The 21702-nt window shown below is 39.6% G+C and overlaps 1 protein-coding gene across 1 annotated transcript in view; it reads right to left on the bottom strand.

Annotated features, from left to right (window-relative positions):
• Nucleotides 1-21626, bottom strand: part of ISM1 (isthmin 1) — a 65894-nt gene extending 44268 nt beyond the window's left edge. Inside the window, exon 1 of the mRNA XM_006921584.2 lies at nucleotides 21489-21626. Within this exon, the coding sequence (XP_006921646.1) occupies nucleotides 21489-21626 (138 nt within the window). The remainder of the gene's footprint in view (nucleotides 1-21488) is intronic.
• Nucleotides 21627-21702: the final 76 nt, after the last annotated feature.

Raw genomic sequence — 21702 nt, forward strand, 5'->3', positions numbered from 1 at the left:
ATGGTCTCAGGCACCTATGTGCATGTGAAAGAGGATATGGAAGGCAGCTTCTGAAAAGCCTTCAGTGGTCCCATCTCCTGGAATTCACACTTTTGTGCTATCCCTTTCCTTTGAGTGTGAGATGGAGCAAGTTACTTGCTCCTAACAAATAGGTTATCACAAAAGTGATGGGATGTCACTGAGATGAGGTTACAAAAGACTATGGATTTCGTCTCACACTCTCTTTCTGACTTTCCTCCCATTTGCTCTGGTAGAGCCAGCTGCCATGTTTGAGCTGCCCTGTGGGGAGATCTACCTGGAAGGAGCTTTGGGCGCCTCCGGCTAACAGCCTGTGAGAAACTGAACCTTGTCAATAACCAAGTGAATGAACCTGAAAGCCACACCTTGAGATGACAGCAGTCCTGTCTCATAAACTCGATTGTAGTCCGTGGGAGACCCTGGACCAGAGGTGCCCAGCTAAGCTGCACCCGAATTCCTGACCCACAGAAATTCTGAGGTAATAAATGTTTTTTTAAGCCACTAAATTTTAGAGGAAGAGATAACTCATACAGGGAGGGAGATACTTACCTGACATGGAGATAGTGGGAAACAAATGCTCTTTGAGATTAAAATCCCAAATTCATGGTCCAATGTTGTATACACATTTTTTTTTCTAGGCTTTGTTGATGTTAGAAATGTTTCATAAAAAGAAACATCTCTGCCACCTCTTTCTTTCCCTGTTCTGAGAGCTGATTAATAAAACATGACTTGATTTTCAGTTTCAAGCAACTCGGGGGCAATCCAATAGAAAAATCGGCAAGAAATTAATGCCATACACACCAGGCAACGCAGATGCTTCTGAATCTGACACACGGGTGAGACACATCTTTCCTTTGCACACATCTTACCCTCCTTTGATTTTGCATTGGAAGTTTGTTTTTAGGAGCCTGGGAAGGGGCTCCTAAATATAAAATGAATCATCCTACGGCACCAAAATATGAGAATTATAGTTAACAAAACCCTGGCCAAGGGATTTTTAAGAAACTGCATTCTCTCTTTATTTATGCTTGGATTATGGTAGCATCTAGCAAACCTAATATCATAGCTGTGAACTGTGGAATAAATCTCCATGTGAAACCTTTTAAATATGTTTTTTATATGAAATATGATTGATTACTTGTAATTAAACTCTTTTCACCGATCTTGCTGTGAGAAAAACAAATTACAGAACTGCTTTACCATATAACTTGTAGGACTTAAGGACGTGTAATGTCCAAATAAGTAACCACACTGTTTTTATTAGCTAAGTCTGAGTTTGTTTTTCATACAACATCTTCCACAGTGGTGGGAAACAGAGCCTCTGTACTTGAGCTTGACACATTGGTGAGACTCATGGTCATCTTAGTGGTGAGAAACTGCCACTTGCAAACCTATCAGAAATTAATTGTTCTGAATCCAATCTCCTGCTCATGGAGACTTTTCATTCAGTCTTTGAAAGTACAAGTAGATCTCTGCCTTTATTCTAAGATTGAGGCAAATTTTCTCTCTGCTTACCTCGCCTGTGAATGAAGGAGAAGATAACAAAGTACACTGTTTGGGTTTGTCCATAAATGTCCCCTTTCTAAACTGCTAATGGGCTGGCTTTCGTGCTCTCTCTCTGTCTCTCTCTGTCTCTCTCTGTCTCTCTCTCTCTCACCTGTGGGTGTATTGGCATCTCCTCCATTCCAGGTGTGGTAAAGATGAATGCTCCTTTCTGCAAAAACTAGGAGCATTGAGGCTTAGTTCCATTCCTCTAAAGCAAACATATCTAGATAATTGAGAAAATTATCTCCCTTTCAAACATCTAATTATTTCGGGGAAACTGTACCTGCTACTCTAAGTGCAGAAATACTATGAACCCCCAAGTTCTGTATTCCCTATCAGTTGGGTTATAACAACTCCTACCCAAACTATGTTTTGCTGATTAGCATCTGATAAATATTTATAGTGTAAATAGATGCTTAGAGGTGATGAATATGGCTCAAAAATCTGGGCAAGCTTGATTTCATCCTTGGGTTTTGGCAGTGGGGAAGGACTACATTTTAACTCATTTCTTGTATTCTGAGGAGTGATGGGCTGCATGGCAATTGATAGTCAGTTAATGGCCATGTAATGAGAGATTCCTAGAAGCGAGGCAGGAAGAAGACAAAGAGCTGAGAGTATAGGCTCAAGTGTGGGAACACACAGAAAGCATAAGTCACACTGAGTAATAAGGCAGAGAGGGCAAGCTATCCAGCAAAAATGTGGCCCTGCTCCAAGGTGGAGGCAGCTCCCTAGCCAGGGAATGCATTTTCCAGCAACCTTGCACCAAATTATGATTGATGTAAACGGAGTGAGGGGTATGCCCTTTCTGTTAAGCAGATATCAGAGCCTCCATCAGCCTTAGTCCCTAAATGACTGCATGGAACCTACCATTTGGAAAGCTAAGGATGATAGAAGTTAAATGCTGTGCTCAAGGTCACGGCCACTTAGCGGCAGAGTGGGGACTCAAATTCATGTCTTTTGACTCTCAACACAAGATCTTTCTGGCAACAGAAAAGGGACTTCTTCTGCCCCAAGCCACTGCAGTCAGTGATTGAAAGCATGGGAATCAGACAGCGGAGATTCAAATCCTGCCTCTACCTCTACTAACTGTAACTTGAGTGAAAGCTACTTAACCTTATTGCATAAAATGGGGATAATAATAGTGCTGATCCCACAGTATTGTTATGACAGTTAAATAAATTAATGTTAGTCAGATGTTAATAAAAGTACTTGGCCCATAATAAGCACTGTATAAATATTTGACAAAAAGAGGTAGATAAAATTGTATGAGATCTGTATAACTACCAGCTTCCACCACTTCACATGAACACTAAGGGAGCGGATAGCCAAGAGCTCACTTTGTGAGGCCGAAATAACCCCTACCCCTCATTTGATGCCTTTACACCAACATAAATAATCATAGAAACAAGAGCCCGGAGGCCACCATGCCATTGGGCAAAGGGCATCACCTTCATTTAAGAGAAGCTTAAGACCATTTTGATCACAGTTTCTCTAGCTGCCATTGAGAAATCTTCCATGACCATAGGCTCTCCACCTGGCACTGCTCTGAATGTCTCTTTACTGAAATGAACTCAACCTGTTCCCGCCAGTCTCCCAAAACATTTTTCTACTGGACCTTCTAGGACTTTTACTCCATGATAAGCAATCTCCTCTCATTTTCAACCTCTTCCCTGAATATCCCTTCGACCTCCTCCTAGATCTTCCTGGTCCCCATAGCTGTTCCCTGACCATTTCTTCCCTTCTTTCTGAAAAACAAAAGCAAAAATGATTTAAACAAATAAAACAAACAAACAAACAAAGAATCCTTGCTCCTTTCAGGATGATGCACGTGCCACCTGTTACCTGGTCAATCTCTCTCATTCATTAAAAATTTAGGCTTCTAGTTCAGTCTTATTCACCAGTCTCCTTCCTCTGTTTCCCTATTTGCTGACTTCAGCATTGATGCAGATGGCCTTTCCAGTTCCTTGGCCTCCTCACCACCATTGAACTTTTCCTCCACTGCACCTCAGCAACCCTCTGCCTTTTGTCAGCAAATCTCCTACACAGAGATACTTCCTGTCCTGTTGGCTCATTTTCCTTGTTTTTCAAACTCACTGAGAGCTCCAGTCCACTACCGTTTTCTCATCAAGGTTGAGCTCTTTCTTACTTATACTTTCCTCATATTCAGCACATTCTCTTATTATAACCATTGCTTTGCAACTCCCCTCAACACTCCTTTTCCCTTTCTCTCTTTCTGACCTATTTCATTGGCAAAACCGCTGTTTCGGTTGAACCCAATGATCCACCTTCTCTAGGTTGGTAGCCAAGCAGATGGGTGATGGGAAAAATAAAATAGCCCAATGTGAAAAACTTGCTCCATTTTAGATTCATGTTCTCAAACCTCAAATGAGTACTCATTTCTATTCCAAAATTGACTACCCTTTCTCAACATCTCTCCTCCAGTATCCAAGATGACTATTTAATATATTTTCTCTCCAAATCTCCTTATTTGTCCTGACTGCATATTTCATTGAAGGAACAGGAGCCATTCATCAAATGGTAATTCTCATGTTCCCACCACTATAGCTACACTTCCACCTGGAAGCCTTGGTGCTTGTAATTCCCTCTGCCTGTCCTGCTTTTTCCCTAGTTCTTTGCAGAGCTAGACCTTTCTGATTCTCCAGCTTGGGACCTAAGTGTCACTTTTCCACCAGGTCCTTCCTTGGTCACCCTCTCTTAGTAGGTACCCCAGGTTTCCTTATCTTTGCTCTTGTTTACATGCTGCTAAGCACCTATCAAATCTATAACAATTACTTTATTTATGAAGTAATTATTGTCAATCTCCTATTCTAGGACATAAGCTTGTCCTCTGTTGAATGTCTGGTGTTTAGCACAGCATGTGCACATAATAGGCACACAATATGTAAGTGCTGAATGAATGAATGAAATTGTGGAATGCTTATTAACTGGTCAGGCCATGCTCTAAACTTATATATACATTATTTCATTTATCTGACTGCACCCTGATTGTCTCTGACTTAAAAGAGATACAATTCATGTTCACTTAATTTTCTTTCCAGTCCCATAACAACCTAACAGCAACTGTTATGTCACAGGGTCTGGGCATTTTACAAGTCCCTTCGCTGCAATTCTCTTCAGCAAAGCAAGACTATGAAGATTCTTAGAGACGTTCAAAAAGGGGTAAAGGGGAATGTGGCTTTGTGAAAGAGAATTAGCTTGGGAGTCAACCAACCTGGGATGAGTCATATGCTCTTGGGCAAGTCCTTTCATTTTTCTGGGTTTTGGATTTCTCATGTACAAAGTAAGAAGGTGGGACTCAGTTTTTCAGGTTTCTTGCCAACAATGAAATGCTAGGATTTGGTAGGTGTCTGCCACTTATCTTCTAAGCATAGTACCTGATCGTGGTTGTGGGGGTGGCATTGGGCTTAGCAGAAGCCTTGGTTCAACCCAGTGAGCAGGGCAGTGACCATGCCAACAGCCACAGCAGTGAACCCTGCATGCACAAACACATGTCATGCACTCAAGTATCCTGGTGACACAACAGGCACTCCACTTAGATTGTACATACCAAGACACAGAAGATTCCAGGGCCATGACCATAGCAATTCTCCTGCCAGCTTCCACCTTTCCTTAGATCTCAAGGGGGAGCCCACAGATGTCCCTCTTATGTCGCTCCAGGGTGAACACTTGGAGTTTTGCGGGTGAAGAGTTTTTTGTTTTTTGTTTTTTTTTTTTCTAAAAGGAGTCTGTAGCCTACAGAGCTCCTGCCATCTGGGGAAGCTCAATCTCATTGGCAGGTTCCCACAGCGCTTCAATTTACACCACACCCTAAGTGGCATGACGAATTCCAACCCATATGAACAATAGACACATGCAGGAGCCTCAAAGTAAAGTAAATTGAGTTAATGGTTTGAGCAGTCTTGCAGCAACCATTCAGAGGCCCAGAGAAAAGATGCAGTCTCCTTAATTAGAGGGTAAATCTTTGAAACTGTGATTCCGTCTTTGTTTTCCTCTCTATTCATATCCTCATCCTTCATTCATGTTAGAAAGGTGGGAATCATAATCTTGGCCCCATGATGCATAATTCTTCCCTTATTTGGGGACATATCATTCTGTAATTGAGTTTGCTGGGTCTGGTCAGGCCCATTTCCCTTCTTGCCTCCCTTCTTCCCTCCTTTATGAGCAAATATAAGTCCAAGGACATTGATGTTCTTTTTTGGGCTATCCCAAGCTTAGCATTAGGCCAAACCTTGGAGAAAAAGCAGTGAAAGAACCACTATGGGGCATGGGAACCACACTAGACTGCACTTCAGGGCAATGAGGCCACTGGAGAGAACTTGGAACAGAAAAGCCATCTGCCACAGGAACCTTCCTAAGAGCCTAGATTAAACAGAAGTAGAAGCTGCAAGCCAGGGTGACTTGGCTATTCTTTAAAATGTTTTAACCCCTGGGGGCTAATTCACTGCTATAATAATTGATTGCATATTGAAAAGATCATTCTAGATAGTTCGATTTTGAGCGGGCTGGTAATTTTGACAGCAGATGCCTCTTTCGCCACTAAGTGGGTCAGACTCCAAGTTCAGCCAAAGACAACATCCTTTATGTTATAAGTAACTTTACTTGTATGATGTAGAACTGTTTTCCCTCCTAGAAAAGTCAATAATGTTCTTCATTTTCTGGTAGTCATCAAAATAACTCCATCCTTTTCTCACTCAGTTCTACTATCTGTAAATGTCAGGAAGTTCCTAAGATCTCCACACCAGGGACACATGAAAGAATGCTGTCCTTGTGGGTATCGAGGGACTGCGTATTACTTGATCCAGGAGCTTGGTTTTGGCCTCACTACTTAATTCATGTTTACTCTATGAAGGGCAAACCCAAAGAAGTTAATGAGTCTTGGGATATGAATTTCACCATTTTTCCTGATTTCACTGAGGTGGTGCTCTGGTTTGAAGTAGCTTGTCTCTCATTAATGATTTTCCCAAGATCTTGCAGAGCTTAGGGGAAGGGCTGGGGCATAAAAATATAACAATTAGTCTAAAATCTCAGGCCAATGGCTAGACTTTTAGGAGTGTTCGGACAGTGATGGAATGTCACAGTGCTCTCAAAGGTATTCTTTTTTTTTTTTAAATTTTAAGTTATTGCTTCTCTTTATTGTACACAATGTCCTATAAAGAAGATATATGTCCACAATTGAGCTTTGAAAGAGGACCATGGGGCCACTTCCATTTAAAGGGAATGAAGTCAAGCAGTAAATTTGCTGGTCACTCTTTTCATATGGACTGTATCTCAGCCAGCAGTTGGTCTTTGATGTCATAACAATAGCCCTGGGCTTTGGAGACAGAGGATGGTCCCCATAATCGAAACTAGTCCACATTCATTAAAATTTGGAGACTAGTATGTGGGGTAGCGCACATCAGGGAATACCAAGAGTGGGCTCCAGGGCTGCGGGTTGCCTTTACCAGTGAAAAATGGCCCTCTCTTCTGCACTACCTACCTTGCCTGCTGCATTCTTTACTATATTTTTAATTGAAGTATGATATACATACAGACAATGCACATATTTAACTATACAACTCAGTGAAATTTCACAAACTGAACACACCCTATAATCAACACTCACGTCAGGAAACAGGTACCCCCTTCTAGCCACTTCCTTCACAAGGGTAACCAGTGTCCTCTTTTCCAATAGCATAGATTCGTTTTCCCTGGTTACGAGCTCTACATAAGGAGAATCATCTAGCATATACTCCTTTGTGCCTGGCTTCTTTCACTCAACATTACGTGTGTGAAGTTGTACCTGTTGCCGTAGTTGCCGTTTGTTCATTCCCAGTGTGTACACTTACTGCATTATTATCCATTCTCCTGTTGATGGGCATTTCTGCCATTTCCAGTTTGGAGCTACTTTGAATAGTGCTGCTACGAACATTCTTTTTCAGCTCTTTGAGTGCATAGATGAGTATATACCCAGGGTGGGATTGCTGGGTCAGAAGATACGTATATATTCTGTTTCACTTTGGGAAAACAGTCTTTCAAAGTGTTCATATCAGGTCACATTCTCTATATGTGCTCCACATTCTTGCCAATACTTGGTATTTTCAGTTTTCTTTTTTCTTTTTTTTTTCATTTTGCTATTCTGATGGGATAATATAGTGATTTCATATTTTTAGCGATGGTACATTAATTAGAGTTATTTTTTCCTTTCTCTTTTAGCTATCTGCCCAGTCAGTGCTCAGTCCTGTGAAAATTACCAAATTAATAAATTATTCAGATATTTAAAGTGAGACTGGTCCCAACTCAACATTTGAGGTGCAAAGGGAGAAGAGAGAGGGCACTACAGAATACACCTGAATTCTGAGATATGGCTTATCACAGACAAAATAAAACAAAGGATAAAATTCATTGGAGGTACAGGGTAGTCAGGAACTTGGGAAAAATAACAGAAGAAGATCTGGAACCAGAGTGGTCCATAAGCTGATTAAATATTAGCAATATAACGCCATAACTATAAAAGGAAATATGAACCTACTTCAACTATCGAAAACAATTTAAAAGCTCTGAGCACTTGTTCCTTGGAAGACCTTGAGGAAACTGACTTTGAGACACATAGAGAAAAGGAAAAATATGATTAGTCACAAGGAAGAAATTCTTCTGGCCAGCAGCAATAATTAAAAAGCAGAATATACAGCTCACAGAGTTAGTGGAACTCCTGTCCCCAGGCATGTCCTGTTACTCTTGTTACATCTGGGAGAGGAAGGTAGGAAAGGGTGCCCCTTCATCAGTGAAAGTGGTTGCAGGCTTGAATTGTTAAAGATCTGTGAGTGATGAATAACATATTTGCAGGCATTGTTCCATCCCTACCATGGAGCTCACGATTTTTAAGCAGTGAAACTGCACGAAGGAGACCATTTAGAGGGAAGATGGAAAGAGATGGACATGCATATCTTGACTCAGAAACAACCTTTGGTGGGTGGAATCTTGTGCCGGTGGAGCGATCTATGGCCTTTTCCAGCTCTAATTTTTCAGAGGCGGGGTCCTTTGGGCCCCACCCCTCCTCTCAGTCCGACTCTGGCCCAGAGCCAGGCTGAGCAGTTCCACAACACAACCCTGGGTGATGGTTGGGTCCCACAGGAAATGTTTGGCACATCCATCAGGCACTTGTTTCCTGGGACATGGCCGTGTGGAGATGGGGACTCTGGAAGCCAGCTGCTTCCCCTGCGCCTTCTCTCGAGCTGCCCCTGCTCTTTCTTTTCCTCCTCCCACATGGGAGAAGAAGCCAAGAATAACCATTTTAGGAGCATCACAAATTGGCATGAGGCAGAATGTGTGTCAGCCACATGGAGCCAGCTACATGGAAACAGTATCAGTTCTGTGATATGTTTCCCTCCATGTAAGGTACTCAGGACAATCAGATTTCCTGACATTATTCTGCCTCAGTTTCTTCAGCTGCAAAATAGTGATAATCCCCATTGGGCTATGATGAGAAAAGTGTAAATACATATAAAGTCCTTACAGCAGTTTCTGGCACAGAATAAAAGCTCAGTGTTAGCTTTTGTATCATCATTATCATCACCATCGAATCTGAAGATAAACTTTAAAAATTAGTAGAATTATCCCACTAAGAAATCTATTATTAGATATGAAAAATGAAATGCAGAGAGTTGAAGTGACTTGCCCAAGGTCACACAGCTCTGTAATACCAACACCCATGAATTAAAACATTCCTATGCCCCAAGGACAGTCTTCACTACATTATAACCTCCCAGCAATGTAGGTATTATTACTCTATTTTACTGAACAGGACACAGAAGAAGAGAGAAGCTGAGACTTTTGCTTAAGAGTACACATGTAGTATGAAACAGAAGAAGAAATGGCACAAATCCATATCCTCTGCCTCTGGCTCCTCTGTTGGGCCTAGTTTTGGCTGATAGGATGCTAACGGTGTGACCCAAGCAAAGGCTGAAGTGTGATGTCCATTTGGGCTCCTCTCTGCCTTTCTGTGCTTTTTTTGTTGTTGTTGCCATGAGAGAAATGCATAGCAAGTAGCCTGCCAGTTGCAGAAGTATGGGAGATACATGGAAGACACTCGGGCCCAACTCACAGCTTGGAGCCTAGCCTTGTTAGATCTACTGAACCCCAGCAGACCCAGAGAACTATGAGAGAGAGAATATATGCTTATTGTAACAGGCCACTGAGTTTCAGGGTAGTTGGTCATGCAGCATAACTGAGCAACAGCTAAATAATACCTGACCTGTATTGTGTGCTTTCTGGGACTTGCAACTTGCAAGAAAGCAGGCATCTTGACCAGTGCTACTGTATCGTATGTATGACTAACCTGGGGCTCTGCCTCAGTAGTTCTGGGCAGAGCCTGAGATTTTCATTTTCTAAAGCATTCCCAGGAGATGCTGCTTCTGCTGCTCCATGGACCACACTCTGGGAACAAGGATGAAGAAGTCTTCCTGAGCTTCTCACCTGTCTTTCTGGGCCATGACTGCACCTGGTGAACATTTGGCAATAGAGGGGCTACTTTATGTGTAAGGGAAGGACAGCCCTTGCCTCCAGTGAGACTCTTGTGTAGGTCTAATAGTCTGCATTCTCCTAATCGCCACTGTGGCAAGGAGGTTGGCTCATGTCAATATTTCCTCACCCCCATTCCCGGGCTAAAGGTTAGAAATACCTAAGATCTCCCTTTTCTATTTTTGTCCTTTCTACTTCCTGGAATTTGAAGGCTCCCAGCAATTAATATGGCTTCCAATTCATTTTGGGCTCATAAACAATACCATATTTCCAACTCACAAAAATGAGTCCCCAGGCGGGAGATACAAAACCTGTATCTGGTTTTCTTAATTTCCAGTTAGGCAGGGCTTGGGGACAGGAAGACAAAGGAAGCTAATGGAGGAAGCCGAGTCTTCTGCTGAGACACTTTTCCAATCTGATTTCTGCCCAGCACTTAACTTTCTACCTTTTTGGTGCCAAAAAGGTTGGAGACTGCTGCCTTAAAAATATTGCTCAATTTCCTAATAAGCTGAACATACATCTACCATGTGACCTAGTCATTTTGCTCCTAAGTATTCACACAAGAGAAATGAAAGCATATGTTTATGCAAAGACTTTCCTAAATGTTCATAGCATCTTTATTTTAATAAGCCCAAATTGGACACAACCTAATCTGCTTCAGTGGGTGAAAAGATAAGCATATCTTATATGCATATATGGAATACTAATTGGCAATAAAAAGAGTCAAACTCTTTATGCACAGAACAACACGAATGAATCTCAGAATCATTATGGAGCAAAGAAGCTCACTGTACTGTACATTCTGTATGATTTACTTACTTAAAGCCTAGTAAATGCAAAAAATAATCGATAGTGACAAAAGGCAGATCCGTGGTGGCCTGGAGATTCCTGGAGAATGAGGGCAGAATCACAAAGGAGCATAAAGAAATTTTTGGAGATAGTACATTTATTCAATGTGTTGATGGTGATGATTTCACAGGTGTCACACTCATCAAATTTTTCACTTTAAATATATAATTCCAGTTAAAAGTATGCCAATTAAACCTCAATAAAGCTATATTTAAAAAAATAATAATATAACTTCCACTTTCACCCTCATTCTCTCTCCATCTCTATCTCTAAGAGGAGGCTGGGAGCCAAAGCATGTTTTTTATTTGTTTCATTGGTATTGGCATGAATATTTTATCTGGATGCCTGTGGGAGTAAGTTAACATCTGGGTGGCCTATTATGTCATTTCCAGGTTTTCTGCCTCCTTCATATAGATTCCAGCCACGCCTTGTTATTTTTTAAAATGGAGATGTAGTGTCCAGCAGGAAGTGATCTATTGCATTCACAGTCTACCTTCCTTTTTCCAGGTCACTTCTGCTGAACATCTGGGGATTGGGGTGCCTCACATTGTGCCCCTGCAGCACGGTCCTTTTCGGGGGGAATGGGTGTTTTGTTCTCTTACAGAGGTACATCAGTCACAGAGAGTGCTCTATGCAAGATGACTCAGTTTACTAAAATGTGCATAGATCAGGCTAACAGGAAGAAGGGGTAGTTAATCTACTGTTTTTACTTCTACTCAGTTTACAGAAACAACTTTCCAGTGACACATGCTGGCTGGTCTGTGCTTGGGGAGTTGATGTGTGTGAAGCTATATTTATCAAGGCACTTTAGCTCTGCCTTTTTTCAGGCATTAGATGACAATTCCACACACTTTTGATGCCTTCCCATTGCTGTTCATCCTCCCACCTAACACAGCAAATGAGCATGGGATCAGGCACTCAGGAGAAAAACAACCAGGTATCTCTCTTAGCCTTTACCTAGGCCTGACCTTTCTCATTCATAAAATTTTGGAATTCTCTTCTTTCCAGCTGCTCTGGGAGAGCATGGTGTGGCCTGATTCCATTGCTGCCCACACACGTCTCTTTCTGAGGCTAACAGACTTCAGCTTTGTTAATAACAAGAAGCAGCAGGTGCCTTATGGAAACTGTGCTGTACCTTTCCTATGCCATTGCTACCTAGAGAACGTGTCACTATGCCCATAACTAACACTGAGTAATGCTTCATTTAGCTTGAGTTTCCCAGAAGCAAACTCTGAGACAAAAAGCAAGTAGTAAATCTCGGAGATAAACTGGTAGAGGAAGGAGAAAGAAGGCAGAGAAGGGAAAGGGCCATAAGGTTATGTTATCAAGCCAGTGACTGTGGCAGGTGGTGAGTCCCAAGAGGAATGCTGGGCACTAGCATGTTGACATTATTAGCAATGGCACTCCATCTAACCTGTGAACTGATATGTCAAAGAAAGAAATAAGTTAAGCTTTATATTTTTTATATTCATGGCTTCTTGTGAAGTGCTTATGGAAGGGGATTTCAGACAAGGTTTAAATAAAATGCAAAATGAGGTTTTTTTTCCCCAATAACACACTCTCTTGTTGTTTCTTAAACTCACTGCACATGATCCTGGGCATTAAACTGATGCCCTCATCCCATCCCCTAATTAATCTTCTGTTTTGGCGGGGATGAGTACAGACAGAGGGACACTCTGAGATGTCACTGAATAAAGGGGCTTCATCACCATCCTTTTCTTTATAAATCATAAAGTTCTGAGCCAAAGATTGCAGAAGAAATATTCTCAGAAGATGAGAGAGAAACAAGAGAACCTCAGAAACCACTATAACATTATAAAATAATACCAATGAAGACAAGTTAAAGAAACTGAGATAACTGAATCTGGAAAAGACAAAGGAACTATTAAATAATAATCTTCAAGTCCTGCATGAGGTGTTTCTTGAAAATGGGCCATTCACTTACTCATAAATACTGGAAAGAAAAAGAGAACATGAAATCAAGATGTAGCATAAAAGATTTAAAGGACATATCACAGAAAGAATGTTCTGACATTGAAGGTCGTCAAAAAAAACACTTGAATGACAAAATGGTCATGGGATTCCTTCCTCTGGGGGCTTTAAAACCAAAATGGAATCTTCTTTACTGAATGTATAGTTCTCATGACCCCTGAGGCTGTCCACTAGTCTCAAAGATCAATGCCTGTTAGAACATGACTGTAGGAAAATGAGTGAAGGGGCTGCACAAATAATAGAACCTTCTTCTGGTTTGTATACAGGAAAATACAATTAAGAAATAAAATTGTAGTGTTTCAGTTCAAGATGGCGGACCAAGCTTTTTTGTTTACTTCTTTTTACGTCTCCAAATTCTCCTGAAGAGGCAGACAAAATATAAAAATAAATCCACAACAGAAATAGAAAGCTGAGGGGGGGTTACCTACAGAAGAAGAAATGATTTCTGATGGGTATGAAACAAACGGTAACCAATTGAAAATGAAACACTACAGAGCTGAGAAAGTAAAAAAAAGATCTTTAAAAAAAGTGAATTTCCCTAGAAGAATTCCCATAATATCAAGAATAGAGGCTGTGTCAGCTTCACTACTCGGTATTTACTCACCAGAAATGAAAACACATGTGATTAGAAAGGCTTGTACAAGAATGTTGACATGGTCTTATTCATAATACGCAAAGTAACGGAAACAACCCAAATGTCCAAATGTCCATCCATAGAGAAATGGGTAAATAAATTGTGGTATCTTCATACAGTGGAATACTACTCAGCAATAAAATTGAGAAGTCTACTTATATATACAACAATATAAATGATTTTCAAAAACATTACATTGAGAAAATGAAGCCAGACACACCAAAACATGCATACAGTATGTTTCCATCTATATGAAGAACAAGCAAACTTAATCTATGGTGATAGGAGTCAGACAGTGGTTCTTTCTGGGAGAAGTGAACTGCCTACAGAGGTGCACTAGAGACTTTCTGGGATGATGGGGATGTTCTATAACCTTGGAGACACATTCATTTTATTATATGTAAATTATTCACTACTAATGAAACTTTAAAAAAAGCAAGGAAAAGAGAAAAAGAGAGAGAAAAGAAGGAGGAACAGGGAGAGGATGATGACAAGAAAAGGAGGAGAAGAAAGGGAAGGAAAGGGAAGAGGAGAGAAGAGAAGGGAAGGGAAGGGAATTGAAGGGAAGGGAAGGGAAGAGCCTATAGAAGCTGGGAGAAAAAGGTGAGGACAGGAAACTAACTCAGGGTTGCAATAGCTGGAAGATTGAGCCTTGACATAAAACACATTAAAATTAAACCATAAGGAGATAAAAATGAGAGAAAAAATTAAGAGACATGGAAAATAGATCTTGAAATTCCAATATTAGTTGTAAACTCTAATAGCAGTTCCGGAAAGAGAGTATAGGGATATTGGAAATAAGCAAAAAAATTACTAAAGAAATTTCTCAAGCGGAAGACAAATTTGAGGATTCAGATTAAAAAGGCTACTAATGCTGAATAGTACTAACAACCAAATCCTTAAATCTAAACACAGCCAGATGAAATATCTGAACATTATAAAGAGAAAAATCTGAAAAACTCCCACACCTACAAATAAGTAGCATCAGACTTTTCACTGAAATATGAGATGGTGTAACAAAATTGGATTACAGCTTTAAAATTCTGAGAGGAAATAAGATCGAACACAGCTAACTACCAAATTAGCTTTAAGTATGAGAAAAAAATAAAGATATATTTAAAATTTTAGGCTCTCAGAGAGTTTACGCTTTGATAAAACCTTGTAGAAAAAACATTTTGTATTACAGCAAAACAAAAGATGAAAATACGAGATTCAAGAAGCAGCCACATCAGATAAAGAAATAAGTAAATCTGACAGTGAAGTCTAAATAATTATTGGGAGCATAATAAAACTGCTAAGAAATTATTCCTAAGCTATAATGAAAAGGAAAGATTGAAAGAATGAATGAATGAAGAAAAAAAGAAACAGAATGAAGAAGAAATAATCTGGCAGTAAATATTCAGATAATGTGATTAATATTTGAGAGACAAATTTAGTTAGAAAGAATATAGCATCTGTAGTTATCATATGCATATTTTATGGGTGAGAAAATTTAGACATAGGCTAACTCTCTTGCCAAAAGCCATTTAGATAACTTAGGGAGCAAGAGAAAATATAAAAATTGGAAATTTGAGAACACCAAATCAAATGGAAAAAATATTTTCAAATCTATCAGTAATCACAATAAATATAAATGGGTTAAATTCATGGATGTATTTCATGGAAAAAGAAAATTAGCTATTGGTTAATAATGAGAGGTATTTAAATCAAGTAAGGCAGAGAAAGTTTGAAAATAAAGGTTGGAAAAAGACACCCAACAAATGCAAAAAGAATAAAAGAAAGCAGGAGTTGCAATACTAATATCAAACAAGAAAAGTGTTCAAGACAAAAGTCAATAAATGGATAAATAAGAAATTTCACTTTGATAAAAATTAACCACTAAAAAGGATATTTTATGTCCTAACACCATGGATTTTAAACAAGTGATACAAAAATCAATGGGATAATAAGGAGAAACAGATAAATCTACAAAATTAGGGTAAGAATGCAATTAAGTTGTTTGAAGAATCAGCAGATAAGCAGACAATAAATAAATCAAGACTTGGTAAATCAAGATTTCTGTAATACAATTAACCATTATTTTATTAAGACCTATTTGATAGGTCTTATAAAGAGATATAAGACTTTGTACATCATAAAAATATACAGTTGTGAAATATTTGCAAAGTATGCCTGTGCTATATACAAACTTTGTACTGATCTAATAAACTTGAATTTCAGTTAAAATGTAAGATTTTCTGGGAAAACATAAATTATCAAAATTGACTAAAGTTATATTATCTGAATAGACTATTGACCCTAGAATAATGTGGAGTGTTAATCAGAAATCTCAACTAAAGATGTACCAGCCCAGAAGGCTTTATAAGTGAATTCCAATAACCTCATAAGAAACAGATCGTTCTTATTATTTAAAGCGCTATCATGAAAAAAATTAAAAGATTTCCAACTCCTGCCATAAAACCATAATGGTACCACTACTGAAGTGGGTACTGTTACCTCTCATGTATCCACCAAAAAAACTTAAGTGTGTATTGCTAAGTATACATTTCCTAGATTCTGTAATGAACAAACTGGAGAATATAACAGAATATAAAATGCTATTCACAAAAGTAATCAAATCTGAAAAATAGCTTGTAAAAAGAAATGTAAAAAAAGATGAAGAGAACTATAAAACTTTATTCAAGAAGTTAATAGATACCTATACAGTGTCTTGAATGGGAGCATTAAAAAATTCTCAACCAAAAAAATATATAAAGCAATTCCCATTAGATCACAATGAATTCTTAAAATAATTCTAAAGTCTATTTGAAAGAAGACATTTTATAAAAATTTCTAAGGAAGTTTTTTTAATGAAATTTTAAATGATTAAAATATTCTATGAAGCTACATTAAATGAAGCTAGTGTGATATTTGTTCATGAATAGACAAATGAGGGTCAAGAAACAGATTTATGTATATGTGAATTTAGTATATGATAAAAGTGTTATTTTGCATCAATGAATGTAGAATGGAGTATTTAACAAATGGACATCAATACTATTCACTTGGATAAACACTAAAGTTGTGTTTTTATCTTAAACCTTAAACCCACAAATAACTTCAAAGTAGAATGTAGTCTAATACAAAAATAAGTAAATAAAACTAAAACTGTTAGAACAAAATATATTTAAAGATTTTTGACAATCTTTATTTGAGGAAAACTTTCTTAAATAAGGCAAGAAAACAAGAAGTCATAAGGGAAAGAATTCAGAGTTGATTACATTTGAAACAGGGAGAGTTTCTGGATGGCCAAGGGCAGCATAAACAATGTTAAAAGATGAGTACAAGACTGATCTAAACAAAGTATATGAGACAGAAGGTCACTATGGTAGATATTTTGCAAAGATGGCAACAATAATTCCACCCACCCTTGTATACCTGCTTCTTTACAATGTTACTTTGCTGGTGCTCCCATTAAGAGGAGTCTATTTCCTGTCCCCTAGAATCTGAGCTGACCCAGTGATTTGTTTGGCCAATTGAATGTGGCTGAAGTGACATTGTACAAGTTTGTCAACAGGCCTTGCAACTTCAGCTTTGACTCTCTTGGTGCTCTGAGTCCACTATGTAAAGACATGCAAGCTAAATCCTCCTTGAGGATTATTGCCTATGTGGAAAGAGAGCCAATGTGACAGCCAGCACCAACCATCAGACATATGAGTGAGGCCACCTTGGACCATCTAGTTAATGTCAAGCCAATAGAAGGCTGTAGGCACATGAATAAACCTAGGTAAGATCAGCAGAAGAACCACCCAGATGAGTCCAGAGAAGATGCTGACATGCAAACTCATGAGCAAATATAATGGTGGTTGTTTTAAGTCACTAAGTTTTGGGATGGTTTGTTATGCAGCAATAACTAAGTGGGACAGTTGTCCATAATTTATAAAGAATTACAGGGACAGGAGCAAACAGCCTGCTTGAAAAATGGGCTGGCAAGTCACAAAACAAGAAACACAATGGCAGTTGACTTGAGTCAGAGCTGGAAGAGCCTTGTTGATGGACTGGAACAATAATTTGGGCTCCATAGTCAGCCTGCCTGGGTCTGAACCCTGGTCCTGCCCCACCACAGTGTGACCTCAGGGCAAGTTACTCAAATTTTTCCAGGCCTCAATTTCCTCATCCGTGAAATGGGTATATAATTACTATCTATCCCACAGGGTCACTGTAAGGAACCTTGCTTGTATTAAGTACAAATAAATGTTTCTTTTGCCATTACTGCTATAAATGGCTCAGATGAACTCTTGAACCCAGAGAGACAGTGAGTATAAGAAGCTAAGCTGTTTTATTGAAGGCAAGTAAAAGGATAAAAGGGTGAAAGTGCTCATAAAGGTAGTTAGGAGATAGAGAACAAAGACATTTTGTTACATTTCAGAGTTTGGTTTCTTTTAATATTATTGTAGAAATAACCAATTTGATGTGTTATTATACTTGCTTAAATCTCACTGTCGTAGTGAGTTCTAGCTTTACTATTTAAAATCTATAGAAATTCATGGTTCTAAATCTGACAGTTTTAGTAGAGAGGCATTTATTTGAATTTCAAGTAAAAGGTACTATTAGTATTAGTATTATTATCTATGGATTTTATATTTTGGGATGTTCCATCTTCCAGACTGCTTTTATTACACATAATTGTTTTCTTACTACTATAAATTAAAGACATGAAAGAACTAATCTAAATATCTGATCAACATGAGTCAGACTTATTTCAATGAGATGAAATTTCATTCAAAAGTGAAAAAAGTTGATGTTTTTGTGCATTTTTATGCAGCTGTTGCAGACAATTGTACAATTTCTTATTAGATATTTTAAAATATTGATAACAGTACAAAGGCTAACACTATTATTTTTATGAGCCACATAACCAATAGAGATAGTGTGCACAAAGCATCTTACTGCCACCTCATAACAGCGTACCTACAATACAGGGACAGTCACTTACAGAGTTGAAAATGTATCCTCTCGAATGTTGAAATTACCCCCAAAATTATGTTAGGTAATGTACATAAATATGTATATGTGCTTGTGTGTATGTGAATATAGATAATGTATCACTGTGTGTGTACCTGTACATATATGTTCATATTTGACACAATAAGACTGTCAAGATGTGTTTGAAAACGTAAATTGTTAAAAGGCTTTCTCTTGTAGCCAGCATGATGACTTTAAGGAGCACGTAGAATACAAATACTCTTTAAAAGATTTTTACACTATAAAATAACAAAAACAAATTAAGCAGTTCTAGCTGTACAATATTAGTTTGTTTGTTTTTTTCATCTGAAACAGGGATCAGGATAGTGCCTAATTCATATAGGAATTTTGTGAGGATTTACAAAGGTAATATATCTAAAGTGCTAAGAACAGTGTCTGACAAATAAAAGGAATTTTACGACTCTTAGCTATAATTGTTATTCTTATTACTATTTTATTGGGTGTCCTAGATATGTCAAAATCACCAGATCTTAAATAAGAGTGTATCTCTTTTTAAATGATCCCAAATATACTACAGTTTGGGTAAATAAACCTACCATTGTGCATTTCTGACTCCAACCTTGTATTTGAGAATGTTTTAAGCAGACGTAACAACAACAACAACAACAACAACAAAATACTATTAGGATTGATTAATTTTCTAGTTGCAAAGAATGACTTTAACAGCTTAAGATATCATAGGGCCAATATATTTAAATGGAGTTTAAGATGGGTTAAAAATGTCCAGTAAACAGAAAGAATAGAACATCCATAGTTTTGTATTCAAATACACCTGCTACTAGCAAATTCACTTTCTGGGGCCTGAAAACTACAGGCTAATAAATGTCTTTTGCAGAACTCACTTGGTGGAACATACATTCTCCATTTGAATCATAATACCGTTGGGGAGTCAGAGGGCCAATGAAATAACTTTAGTCAGGAAGACTATAAAACTTTTATAATAACAAATTACAAAAGAGAGTAAAATTATGAACTAAACTGTTAAACTCATCATTCTGTTTGGATAAGTGCATTGAGTGGACAGAATAACTGAATGCTATTGTAAGATAAACTGAAGCTGATGGATCAGAAGCTATTTGAGACCCAAGTTACTTCTAGGAGCGTTACTCTTTCTAAATCCCCCATTTCTTCTGTTCTCTTGGGGCAGTTCTTCAACCAAAGGCCCTTTTGAGAATATAATCCACTTCCTCTTTGCAGTTGCCACTTCCACCAGCTGCTTCTCTCATTACCTTACTGTTCAGGCAGAAAAGGCCAGCTCCAGGTTATTCTAATGATAGCAAACACCTCATAAATAAATCTGCCAAATTTACTTTTCCATAGAACATCATTTTTACAGCTTTTTAAAAAATGAGTCCATGAGGAAAGAAAGCATCATGTATAAAACTATGACTTCCAGAAATCTTGAAGATATTAAGAATTATTCCTACGCATTAGACTGGTGGTTGTAACACAGTTTATAGAATGGCGGTGTCTTCAATTCATCCCGAAGGAATTCTGTCAGTTTGTCACTGTAACTGCCCATAGAAGATGAGAGAGGACCCGACAAAGTTATAACATATGCAGAAATGTGCGAAATTTAAAAGAACTTTAGGCTCAGGCGTGTATACATTTTTCCATCCCTGGTTTTGCATTTGTGTTCAAGGGTCACCTTGCTTTAGTCTATAACAGCCTGGCTGAGAGAAAATTTGGTATAATTAATCAAGAATTTGAAATGTGTGAACTTTGGCAAATTTCTTAACCTTTCTGTACCTCATTTGTTTTTTGCATCTGTAAGAGGGATATATCAATAATATAGTACCTCATTAAATCAGTTAAATTTTGTAAAGCACTTTAAACAGTAGCTCATAGTAAGCACTGGAAGTGTTGAAGCGAATTCTCTCTTTAACAGTAAAGTTTTTCCTCAACAGAGTAGATAAAGATGTAAAAAACGAATGTGCAGAGACAATGACTGTGAAGCCCTTTATGAACAATAAATAATACTTATCTCGACATTGCAAAGCAAAGGATTTTAGAGGGGCTGGTTTGAGGAGGAAATTTTAGAAGCCAAAAAATTCCCGCTGCTTTCTGAGGAAATCCCTGCGGATTTTTACCCACGCCCCAAGCTGTCAGTTGTCACACCCCTAGACTCAAGGAAAAGCGTTTTCCGAGGCAGCTGCAGGAATTCCCTACTTGGGCAACCATTTATTCGGAAACGGAACTCACCTTTTGGTATGACGCCCACCACTCCTCCCCTCCTCCCCAGTCGTGACCACTCCTACCCCCGGGCTTGGAATTGAAATCGATCATTAGAACCCTATTCCCAAGGCGACCTTCAACCCGACCAGGGCACTGGGAAGAAAAGTCTTTGCTCTTAATTTAAAAGCCCCAGGAAAACCCAGCCCAAAGCACGGCAGGTGCCTTGACTCCGCGCCCTCCCCTTGGCCAAGTGCGAGCCTCCGTTGAGGCCTTGGAGAGACACCGGAGGCACCGGGACCCCGTGTGGGAAGAGAGGATGTCTGGTCATTCTCCTCGAGAAATTATTTCGTGACCTTTAGTATTGCTTTTGAAGGGGCAGAGTACATTACTCGGTCTCTAAAGAGCAACCAAAGCCTGGCAGCACCCCAAAGCAAATACAGACATGCTTTACACTTCCTCCGCGCATCCCACGCCTCGCGCCCCCGAGTACCTGACCTGTGAGACCTGGAGGAGCGCGTCCACGGGATCTTGTAGCCAGGTCCAGCCTCCCCGCACGTGCCCGCTCCGCCTCTGCCTAAGACGTGTTACCCCGGCAAAACTGCTGCCAAAACAGTTGCTCTTCGGTGGGGCGGGCGGAGAGGGAGCGCCTCCTCGCATGCATCAGGCGCGAGTTCAACAACCCGCCACCCGGTTGCCCGCTGCCACGCGCGCCCCTCTCCGGCGACGCACTCACCTGCAGCTGGGTCCGGCTGGCGTTGCCCGCGGCCGCCTCCCGCCCGTCGGCGGCTCCGGAGCCGCGCAGCACGGTGATGTGCAGCGTGAGCAGCAGCAGCCCCAGCAGCAGCAGCAGCTCGGCAGCCAGGCGCACCATCCTCTTGAGGCGCGCGGCTTTAGGACCCGGCGCGGCGGGCGGCGGCGGCGGCGGCGGCGGCGGTGGCGCCGGGGGC

The sequence above is a fragment of the Pteropus alecto genome, unplaced genomic scaffold (assembly GCF_000325575.1).
Source record: "Pteropus alecto unplaced genomic scaffold, ASM32557v1 scaffold45, whole genome shotgun sequence".
Classification (NCBI taxonomy): domain Eukaryota; kingdom Metazoa; phylum Chordata; class Mammalia; order Chiroptera; family Pteropodidae; genus Pteropus; species Pteropus alecto.